At 38.0% G+C, this 12,393-nt stretch overlaps 1 protein-coding gene across 1 annotated transcript; it reads right to left on the bottom strand.

Moving 5' to 3' along the window:
- Positions 1–3,712: 3,712 nt before the first annotated feature.
- On the bottom strand, positions 3,713–4,745 carry LOC115431783 (olfactory receptor 52K1-like). The gene has a single exon (XM_030152433.1). The coding sequence runs from the start codon at positions 4,734–4,736 to the stop codon at positions 3,816–3,818; it is 921 nt and encodes a 306-aa protein (XP_030008293.1). The 5' UTR covers positions 4,737–4,745; the 3' UTR covers positions 3,713–3,815.
- Positions 4,746–12,393: the final 7,648 nt, after the last annotated feature.

Genomic DNA, 12,393 nt, shown 5'->3' with positions numbered 1-12,393 from the left:
GCGGAACCTCCTCTGCTGGTCTTCAGGAAGACCCGTGTCATCCGTCCAGTCCACTTATAACCACAGTCCAGACATCCCACAGGGAGGCGTCGCCCAAACACAGCAGTGCTCTGATTGGCTGAACCCGAGCTGAGACCAATGGAAACGTCCCAGAGGCCGTAAGACAGAAAGCTCCAGAGTTTAATCCGATGTTTCCATTCTACACTTAATTATTTAACTCGTTATCAGCATCAGGATGGAAACATTCCACACCGACACGTTGGTCAAACTGTTAAGAGAAGAAAACTACAAACAAAGAAACATAATTCAGCGAAATACAAACAAACTGGTCAAAATGAAGTTTAAACTACAAAGTAAAACTGAACTAACTCAAACAATAAAACTGAAGAACATTAACAATCAGTAAATTAACGAGTTAAAGTCAAACATCGGATTCTAAAACATAATTAAAGCAGGATGATGGGACCTGTTAAATCTAATTAGATCCAGTCTGAGGATCATCGTCTCTGAGGTTTCGGTTTTCCTCAGAGATCTGCTTTGTCTCATTATCATAACAGTTTTAATAACAACTGGTCGATTAAGCCCCGCCCTCTTTGGAGTCTCATTACACCATCGCACGAAACGTAGAAACATGGGTCAAATGTGAGCCATTTGTTAATAGTTAATAGTTGGGGTCAGTTTGTGGCAAGGTTCTAATAGTTTTGGATTTTTCATTATAGTTTAGTTTTATTTAGTTTTGACTTTTTTTTCTCTAATTCAGTTAGTTTGAATTTGTTTTTAGAGCAGGTTTGCTAGTTTTTATTAGTTTTTGTTATTTTCTAAACATTTAGTTTTAGTTTAGTTTTAGTTTTGTCGTCTCTTTTCTCTTCTTCACCGTCATATTCAAATGAATCCCAGACAGGACTCTGCTGCTTTCTCCCAACTTTAGTCTCCATGTTTCCAGGTAGAGTGGGGACCAGAAGACGACTGGAAACCACAAGTGACGAACTGTGAAGTGTCGTATGGTGCAAATAGCTAAAATTGTTTGATGGAAATAAATCAATTTCATATCAATCTGACTTTGACAAAGACGAAAACAAAGAGAATTTTATCCATAATTTTTATCCGTTTTAGTTAGTTTTGTAAACACACAATACAGTTTCAGTTAGTTATCTTTTTTCTTTTAATTACAGTTTTTATTTATTTCAGTTAACGTAAATTCTTTTACAATTCTAGTTTTCATCATTTCGTTAGTTTTCGTTAACGATAATAAACTTGGTTTGTGGTAAATCTGCCTCTAAGGCTCCTCCCACACAGCAGGTCTTAATGGACAGTTCGAATTTTTGGGTGAAATCAGATTTTTTTTGCGTGTTCGTTCATATTCCACATTAAATGCGACTTGTATCAGTTTTGAGTCTGAACTGAATGCAACTCTGAAGTGACCCTCATCCACTAAAGAGGTCCTGATGGAACACGAGATATGCACTGTTTATGGAAGTAAATATGTTATAGTGTGAATATAGAGACACTGGAAATTCAAGCAGTTAGTTTTTCTAAAAGGTTGAGAATTTTCATATTTACCCAAGAATAACTGTCTGAGCTATTGCACATCCTATAATGACATCACCTAGACAGTTTGTTTTTTTGTTTGTTGTGGAGCTGTTTTTATTTGTTTTTATTTTTATTTTTTGTTTCTGATTTTTGGTTTATTTATTCTTTTTTTCTGTTGTTGCTGGTATTATCATTGTTTTTGTAATTGTTTTGTATTGTGTGCTGTTGTTGATTTTTGGTTTTTGTGTTGTGTTGAGTGTATGTACATCCTGTTTGTTGAGTGAGTTGTGGGAAATTGTGGTGCTTTGTTTATGTGTTGTTGATGACCCCAGGAAGAGTAGCTGCTGTGGTGTGCAGCAGCTAATGGGGATCAAACTAATAAACTGAACTAAACACTGGCATGGATCAGAGTGGATCCCATGACTTTGTGACACCGGTGAAAACGGCACGAAGCCGCGGGCCTCCATATGTACCTGCTGTCTCTCAGGCGTGGGGGTCGCCATCAGTAAAACGTCATACCTTGGTTGTGGAATGAGAGGTGTTCCTTTTTCTGGAATCCTGATTCCACCTTTATCAGGGCTCTGTTACTTCCTCCAGAGGAGTTACAGAGCAGTGATAAAGGTGGGACCAAGTGATCCACCATTTCATTTACATCAGAGGTTTCCAACCTTTTTTGTCCCCTGACTCCATTTTAACATCACAAATTTCTGGCGACCCCAGACATTCAAAACGGAGACTTTTTGTTTTTTTGCTAAAATTAATTTGTTTTTGGTCATGTAATAGTTTTCTATCCTGTGTTTCAAATCCAGGTTAATTTTAGAGGACATTTAGTCTATATAATGTATATTATTGTGGACAGAGGCAGTAAATCCAGGTGTAGATTACTGCACAAAGGGAGACTTGCATTTTCCTTGGTCAGGATATGTACAGTCAGTCCAGCTGTGATTTACAAGGAGGACAATTAATACTGAACAAACAAGAACTCACACTATGAATTATGAAAGAACTGCAGCATCTGAAACCGACCACAATGAACATTTGACAGTCACATTAACGGGTCAGTCAACATATGCCCTCTCAGATATTACATCCTGCATTTTATTTGAACTTGATTTTTATTAGAAAAGTGTTTAGTATTTAAATTATAATGAAATATATTTTGCATCATTTAAAAATATTTATTATTGTTATTATTATTATTATTTTTTTATCAATTATTAGACATTTCAGGTGACCCCATTTGAAATTTGAATTCCAGGTGACCCCATGTGGGGTCCTGACCCCAAGGTTGAAAAACACTGGTTTACACAGACGTCGTTCCGGAATTTCTTTCATTCATTCATTTATTTATTTGACAGGGACAATGCAGTCAAACATGCCATGGTGAGCCATGGCCCCGGAGGTACAGCCAGTCATCCAATAACTGTAGGGTTGGTGGTTCAAATCCCGCTCTGTCCTAGTCAGTCTGTTGCGTCCTTGGGTAAGACACTTCACCCTCCTTGCCTCCGGTGCCACTCACTCTGGTGTACGAATGTTCGGAGTGAATGGCTTTTACACTGTCTGATTCAGATTTGTGAAAACACAGGTCACTAAAGCTTAGCAGCTTGTATTTTTTGAGGACATGGCAGTGGTGGTACCTGACAGTGGTGGTACTTGACTGTTTTTGTCCATGGTTTTTAGAGTTTACTTACACGGGGAGCAGATGTGTTTGGTGGCAGTGAATAAAGGTGAAATATTCCCGTAACAGAAGTGCTGTGTAAAAGGGGCTAGTATTTGCTATTTTCATTTATTGTTTACTCTGAAAAATAAGCAGCACCTTTTGATTTTACACTTAATTTTTTTAATACATTGAACCACATTTCATTATATGCTAATGATATGTTTTTATATATAGACACTGTACACACAGAGTCGAGGTCTTTACAGTGTTAATAAATAATGCGTCAGAGTTATTATTACTTCAGCAACTATTTTTTTCCCACTGTCACAAAAGATGATGTAAACTTGTCAGAATATAACATAAATCCTTGTCATGTCAAACTTTTCCATCTACGCAATATGTATTTCTTTATGTCTGTTGCTAATATCTCAAACTTTCAGTTCTAATCTTTGTTTTTAATTATTGGATTGTATTTAAATGTCATGTTAATACATCATTATTTTCTGAAGACATTTTGTTAAGACAAACATTTCACCAAATATTCGACATTCTTAAATATGTGTTAATATGTTAAATGTCATTTCCACATAAATTTACAGTAAGAATGAGTCATAGTTTTGTCAAATCAGCAGCAGTTCAGTGTCTTCAGGATGTTCTGTCGTATCTCTGTGATTCTGATGCCGTAGATGATTGGGTTGAAACAGCTCGGAAACACCAGGTACATGGTGCTGACGAAAACCCGAACATCTATTGGAAGGTTATTTCTGATCCGATACGACAGGAACGCAATGAGCACAATAGTCAAGCTTACCACGATGACGGAAATGTGAGTAAAACAGGTGTGAAGAGCTTTACCCCCTGACCTCCCTGACCTCAGCACAGAACTGAAGATGATCACATAAGACGCAGCAATAACCAAGAAATCAACCACAAGGTTGAAGAACACCGTCAACAGTCCAGCCAGGCTGTTGATGGCAGTGGATCCACAGGCCAGCGCCACCACCGCCATGTGTTCGCAGAAACAGTGGCTTATCATGTTTCCACCACAGAACCACAACTTTCCCGCCAGAATCACAAAGAGCGTCATCAGGAAGAAGTTTCTGACCAGAAACGGGATCACAAACTTCAGGAATTTCTTCATCGCCATGTGTTCCTGGTAGTGGAGCGGCGTACAGATGGCGAAGTATCGGTCCAGAGACATCCACACCAGGACCGTGGACTGGAAAGATCCAACAAAGTGAAGAAAAAACATTTGCACGAGGCAGCCGCTCACAGAGATTCCCCTCCAGTCCAACAGGAAACTCAGCAACATGTGGGGAACAACAACCAGTGGGAGGCCCAGGTCTACGACAGCGATGCAGGCGATCAGGATGTACATCGGCGAGTGGAGGTTCTTCTGTGAAACTATAACGTAGATCAGCAGAACGTTGGCATAGAATGAGAGGACAAACATGGAGGAGTATGGGATGAAGAGGAGGGGCCTCAGCGCTCCGAAGTCATCGAAACAGTTTAGGATGAAGGTCTGGTGTGAGGAGACGTTCTCCATCAGTGACTCCTTCACCAGCCTGAAGCAGAGACAGAACAAAGGTCAGAGTTCAAGATCAGTCAACCTCCATCTTCCAGAAGTTCACTGATCATCTGGAATCATGGACGTTCCAAATTCCACTCAGTGGACACTTGGAAACAGTTTGTCCCAAAGATAAGGAGTGAATTAGGAAAGACGTCTTTCAGGTTTTCAGCTCCTGATGCAACAGGAACAAAGTTCAGTCTGAGCTTCATCTACAAACAAAGACTCTTTTAAAGACAGAATGAAATGAAGGAATCAAGGCTGTTGGTCTGCAAGTGTTTCAATAGATTGTGTACGGGTTTTTTTTCATGTGTGTTTGTGAATACTTTTATTGTAAACTGTACTGATGTAAATGTATCACTGCCGTCTTGGCCACTTGATAAGTTGAGGCAGAATATTGTTAAAATTGCACTTATTTTTCTTAAGAAATTTCAGTTTTTTCAGGTTATTCACATCTTTTTTTTTTTTTTTTTTTTAAATAGTTTATAAAAGTAAGTATTTTCATAATTTAAAGGGGTTGTTTTGCACTAAAACAGAGACAAAAATTTGGAGTTGTCATTATTTATAGGTTATTATGTTACTGTTTTACTGGTTCTGCCCACTGCAGATCAAATTGGGCTGAATGCAGCCCCTGGAAGAAAATGAGTTTGATACCCCTGCATTAAACAGATGCCCAGGGCGGCCTTCACATATCTGCAACACATTACAAACATAGATATTCCTTTGTCCTTCAAGGGAAAATTGTTTTCACAAACCCTAGAGCCACGAGAATACAGCACATCACTCACAAAACATATGACAGAGCCCAAAAACAGTCCTACATCCTGTCCCAGAGCATTACAGAAAGTCAGTCCATGGATTTATCTAAATTGGATGACCCTAATATTCTATGGTCAGGATATCCAAATGATTCCCAAAAATCCTCCAGTTAATCCAATTTAAGGAATTCATGTAAAATCTAGAATTGAAGTTCAAATCATTTTGTCAATGTTCAAAGCCCTAAACAGTTTTTCCATATTTTATGTAAAATATATTTCCTTATCAGTTCAGGACACATTTACATAAACATATGTGTGGATAATATGCAGTGAAGATCACATATCTGTGGTGTTTTCATTTGTAAATAAATCCTAATAATCTTCACTTTAGGAATTAGAAGTAGGATCAGACTATAAATGCAACTTTATAGTAAAACATTTTCAAATTTCATCTCTGATCTGATGAAATGATCAAAACCTTTAACCTCCTCACACCCAGCTATGAGTTTTCTGGACAAGAGTTTCACAACTTTATACCAAAAAAAAAAGAAAAGAAAACTGTCCACCACAAAGGACATTCCATAAAATTTTAAAAACTGCATCTGAAAAAACTGTGGCATCATGATGTTTCCAATATAGGCACTTATTTAATAAAAAACAAAAAAATCCGGTGCTTTGCTGACATTTCCTGGGTCTTAGGAGGTTAAAGGAAACAGTGAATGTGACTTAACCTGCTGATAATAAAAAACATCATCCTATTTATCTATATCTAATATTAAATGTATTTCCTGTTCAGAATAAAGTCAATTTACGGAGAACAGGAGGAGCTTCAGATTTTCAAGAAAGTAGATGATTTGATGTGGTAGAAAATTATTATTCACAGTCAGAGCAGGAAAAATATTTTAGAAATTTAGAGAAAGAACATTTAAAATCAGAGTTATGGATTTAAAAAAACACAATGTTGGTATAAATTCAGTCCAAACCATCTGTGAGTCATTTTAGAAACAAAGAGAATAATTAAACCCAAACAAACCAATGCACTGATATCTATCCCATAATATAAACTCGATTCTGACATTAGTCCTTATTGTTTGTATCCCAGACCCCTGTTAGAACAGAAACACCTGGATTCAACGGGTCCACAGACTGTAGTCCACATAGTGGACCTGCATTTACCCACATGTCCCAGACATATGAGCACATGTAGTGTCTGTCAAATGTCAAATCCAATTACACTTCTGCATGAACTTATTTCTCTCTACATCACATTTATACAGGGTTTCTGCAGGTCAGTAAAAGGCATTAAATAGATTTTGCGAAAATTAAGGCCTTAAAAGGCATTAAAAAGCATTAAATTCGATGTTCAGAAGCATTAAAAAATAAAATACACTTGATGGGAAAAAAGCATGGTTATTCACGATTTATTTTGATCATTTAAACATTTAATAATTTTGATCGGTAGTATAGTGTGATGATTGACAGGCAGAACTCTTTAATTGTCTATTGTTTATGACTGATGAATGAAGTCACAACACCAGATGATTGGAGTGCACCATGTTGTGAGCGTGTTCATGCTGTGGTGAAAGAGTGGTGGGAATGTTAGCAAATGTGGGAAAAATGGGAAAAAGCAAGTTTCAGGAGAAGTGATTAGAGGAAGAACTATTCAGAACCTGGTGAAAGTCTGTGGACGGTAAATATATATACACATACATATATATATATATGTATATATATATGTGTGTGTGTGTGTGTGTGTGTGTATATATATATATATAAAAATAAAACTATATCTAAAATTATATATAAAAGTGTATCTGCAGTTGGACATGGACATTAAATGTGTTTAAAGTGGCATTAAAAAGCAGTGAATTAGATTTGCTGATACCTGTTATAATAAAACACACTGTCAGCTGTGATTTATCTCAAATGAAAAACAGAAAAGCCTGATGGTTTTCAGTCCGCAGCTCCAGTGGAACTCAGCTGAGTTCATGTCGACACAGCTCCAACACCAGTGTTTGAGTTCAACCCGGTCACTCATGTCTGAGTTCATCTGTAATCAGGAAATGAAACGACATGAACCAACCTGTCAGAGGCTGCAGGGCTGTGGGCTTCTCATCAGACACACAGTGAATGTGTGAGTATGAGACTAAAGCCCAGCACAGAAGGATGAACAGGACCCTGAACGCAGCACAGTCAGCCCACTGTGGATATGACACTCAGTCTGAGCTCCACCGTCTCCAACTCCAGTCTGGAGCAGCAGCTGCAGCTTTTACTGGATGTGGGCTTTTTGGTGGTTTCCTGTCATCTGCGGTGACTGTCCCCGCCCACCTGGGCAGGTGAACGCCGACTCAGCACTTTAATACCCTCTGTCTGACGCCGCCATTGGCTGAAGAGAAGAAGCACAAGGACAACTCATGTGGGCGTTGACAACGAAAACCTCAAAGAGAAATCACTTTTTACCAAAAATAACACCGAGTTTGATCATGTTTGGTCTTTTCTTGAGTCGAGCTCTTATTGTTCATTCATATCATGAGGAACGGAAAGATGTGAATGGAAACAGTGCATTTAACTGTTGGGTTCTTCATCAGGTTCTGTGGTTTCTGTAGAACTGAGGAAACGCTTTCAATGTTCAAAACAAGACAAAGAGTTGGGTTAACATGGTGGGCTAGTGATTAGCTCTTCACAGGTAGAGGGTTCTGGATTCGACTCTTAGTTGAGTTCACCTGTTCTCCGTCCTGACACTGATGCTGACCACAGTACTGATGAAGACCTGGACTTGGTCCCAGACCACCTTCAACAGCAGCTCAGTGATACTAATGTTTGGTCAAATCAGAATCACTTCCAGCTCATCAGTCGATTGGCCATGAGCTGTTGTGAAGACGCTGTGTCCAGCTTCATCCTCGTCTTCATCTTTGTCATTTTCATCTTCTTCATTTTTGTCTTCGTCTTTGTCGGAAATTTGTTCAAACATCTTGTCTGACTAAACTGCTGTTTGGATTCATTTCAAATTTTTATGTACCTTCCTTGGGACAATGTCTACAAAGTTTTTCACTTTTGAGAAATTTTGCTTTTTGAATTTTTGAAGTGTTCCTTTCCTTCTACTGGTCCATATTTAGATGGTTTATAACATGTAAATGGTTCCAGATATCAGTCTAGTTCCTTGTAGCAGCTCATCATAGTATCAACAAATGTCACTAATGATGTCTTTGACGGCCTGCAGGAGTGATGTGGGTCTGGGTTTGATAGTCTGGTTTGTTCTTCCTCAGGGGGTGGAGTCAGTGCTGATGCCTCTGATCGTCTTTTGGAATTGGCCACTGTGTCGACAGTGAGACTGTTTATGACCATGAAAATCCAGTGACTGGGAGTTTGTAACGTATAGTTTCAATTTTGGACCCAAAGTGCAAGACATGGCACAAGAGCCAGTTGAAAAACGAGAGGAAGAGTTTATTGTAGATTTGAAGGGAAAGGGGAGGAGGAAAGGGAAAGGTAGCAACTTGACTTAGTGTAGAGGGAGACGGAAGAGTCCGACTTGACGTGGTGTGACGTAGTTAGACGTGAGGTGGTGTGACGTAGCTTAGCTTGGTTTGTCCTTGTGTTTACGTAGAGTAGCTCGGCTTGTCCTGGCATGAGGGGTAACTTAGCTACTGATGCTAAGGTTAGCCTTGACATAGAGAGGGACTTCCCTGTTTGCAGACATAGTCCTGGACAAGGTTCTAATAGGTTTGGATTTTTCATTATAGCTTAGTTTTATTTAGTTTTGACTTTTTTTTTTCTCTAATTCAGTTAGTTTTAATTAGTTTTTAGAGCAGGTTTGCCAGTTTTTATTAGTTTTCATTTTTTTCTAAATGCTTAGTTTTAGTTTAGTTTTAGTATTAATTTCAGTTTTGTCATATCTTTTCTCTTCTCCGTCGTATTCAAATAAATCCCAGACAGGACTCTGCTGCTTTCTCCACACTTTAGTCTCCATGTTTCCAGGTAGAGTGGGGACCAGAAGACGACTGGAAACCACAAGTGACGGACCGTCAAGTGTCGTATGGTGCAGCTAGATAAAATTGCTTGAGTGAAATAAATCGCTTTCATATCAATCCGACATTGACAAAGACAAAAACAAAGGGAATTTTATCCATAATTTTTATGTGTTTTAGTTAGTTTTGTAAACACATAAAACAGTTTCAGTTAGTTATCGTTTTTTTTTTTCTTTTAATTATAGTTTTTATTTATTTCAGTTAACGAAAATGTTTTTTCAATTCTAGTTTTCGTCATTTCATTAGTTTTCGCTAACGATAATAACCTTGGTGTGAAATCACGGTGAGTGGCATTAATGAAGTCAATCATAATGACATTCACCAGCATTAAAGTAAATATAAACAGCAGAAGAGTGCAAATGTGTATTAATTTAGAGCCAACTTTATGACTCGAAGCTGATGGAGGACCTACAGCTCCGGTCTCCTGTAGGCTGACTGGGAACCAGCTCGGAACTGGTCTTCCATGGTCCGTTTAAGTCAGGGGTCTCAAACGTGTGGTCTGGGGGCCAAATGCTAAAGGTTCCAATCCGGCCCGTGGAATGAATTTACAAAGTGCAAAAATTTCACAGTCCAGGCTGTGGAACTCATTTTAATTCAGGTATTTCAGTCAACGAAAATGTTTTTTCAGTTCTAGTTTTCATCGTTTCGTTAGTTTTCATTAACGATAATAACCGTGGTCCTGGAACATGCACAGTGTGGGCCGCAGTCCTCATGAGGTAAGGAAAGAAGAATGGTGATTAGACTGAGCTGACTTCCCTGGAGGGTGAACTCGGAGCCGTGGTGTTGGACCAACTTCGACCTCTGAGTAGACGGGACAGTGTGAGGATGGGCTGCAGTGAAGACCGGCCTTTGAAACTCCTCTGATCACTGATGGTCATCGGCTGCACACGCTGCAGTCTGACAACAACACCTGCAGGAGACCAGAGGGACAAAAGCCTGTCACTGCCACAAGATGGAGACAAAGGATGGTTACAGGGAAAGGACCGAAGGAGGGCGAAAAAAAAAGGGAACCAGACAGCAACACAGTTACTGACATGTTTCAGTCCATTATTGGAGGTTTTTTTTTAATAGAGCATACATACGAAGTGACGGTAGAATCAAACTTCCTGTTATTGCATTCAGCTCATGTTTGATTATGTTTTTTTTAACACGTGCAGATGTAAAAGAACAAAATAACACAGATTAAGTTTTTATCTGCTTCATTTGTGGTAGAATACCCTGAGAACAGAACACATCCGGACACGACACTGATGGTCAGTTCAATTCAATTCAGTTTTATTGACACAGCTCCAATCATAACACATAATGAGCAGAATCAGAAACAGAACACTTCATTATCTGTCATGACAGCAAATCATCTTCGACGTGGCTCAAACACACATCCAACCCACACAGATGAAGAACAGTATGAACGCAGCAAAAGATCGATTTCTGAATAAAAATCTAAATTAGCGTTGAAAATAAGAAGACTTTGCATGAAATGTTTTAAAGACACACCTGTTTGCACTGGCTTTTAATACAAGTGTGTGACTTGTTTTATTCCACGGGTTGTATTTTTAGATACTAATTATCTTGTTACTGTGTATCTGTTTTGTTTTTGGGTTTTTTTTCATCAGTTTTAGTATATTTTACTTTATACATCTATATAGTTTTACTAGTTTTATCATATTTTTTTTCTTACTTTTACTCATGTCTTTGCACAGCACTTTGGGTACTTTGTGTTGTTTTGAATGTACTATGGAAATAAACTTGACCTTGATTTTATGTCATTTATGTAAACTTTTTTTTTTCAGGTTCCACATTCAGCCTGATCTGATCTGCAGTGGGCTGGACCAGTAAAATAATAACAGAATAACCTATAAATAATGACAACTCCAAATTTTTGTCATGTTTTAGTGCTAAAAAACCCAATTAAATTATGAAAATATTTACTTTTATAAACTATCCAAATAAAAAAAGTGGATAACCTGAAAAAACTGAAGTCTCTTAAAAAAAAATAAATGCAATTTTAATAATATTCTGCCTCAACTTATCATTTCTCCATGTGCATTATGGATCAGATCTACAAAGACACTAAACACTTAGTAACAGGCAGAAAAGAGTTCAAATTGTGCTTAATTTTCTTTAGACATTTCAGGTTGTTCATATTTGTTCAGGTTATTCACATTTTATTGTTACAGGATAGTTTGTAAATGTAAATATTTTCATAATTTAATGTTATTTTTTGCACTGAAACAAAGACAAAAATTTAAAGTTGTCATTATTTACAGGCATAGTGTAATACTGTTTTTTTTTTTTCACATCAAACTGAGAAGAAAATCTGCAGTCATTCTTTCCTGTAGATTATTCTGCTGTTATTATTTGACTGTAGATCAGATTGGTCTGTATGTGGAACCGCAACTAAAATGAGTTCCACAGCCTGGACTGTGGAATTTTTACACTTTTTTTGTAGATTCATCCCATGGGCTGGATTGGAATCTTTGGCGGGACACATTTGGCCCCCGGGCCGCATGTTTGAGACCCCTGACTTAAACGGACCTTGGAAGACCAGTTCCGAGCTGGTTCCCAGTCAGCCTACAGGAGACCGGAGCTGTAGGCCCTCCATCAGCTTCGAGTCATAAAGTTGGCACTAAATTAATACACATTTGCACTCTTCTGCTGTTTATATTTACTTTAATGCTGGTGAATGTCATTATGATTGACTTCATTAATGCCACTCACCGTGATTTCACACCAAGGTTATTATCGTTAGTGACAACTAATGAAATGACGAAAACTAGAATTGAAAAAACATTTTCATTAACTGAAATAAATAAAAACTATAATTAAAAGAAAAAAACATAACTAACTGAA

The sequence above is a fragment of the Sphaeramia orbicularis genome, chromosome 13 (assembly GCF_902148855.1).
Source record: "Sphaeramia orbicularis chromosome 13, fSphaOr1.1, whole genome shotgun sequence".
NCBI lineage: Eukaryota > Metazoa > Chordata > Actinopteri > Kurtiformes > Apogonidae > Sphaeramia > Sphaeramia orbicularis.
The sequence above is the reverse complement of the archived record's forward strand: the minus strand, read 5'-3'. Positions and strand labels throughout refer to the sequence as shown.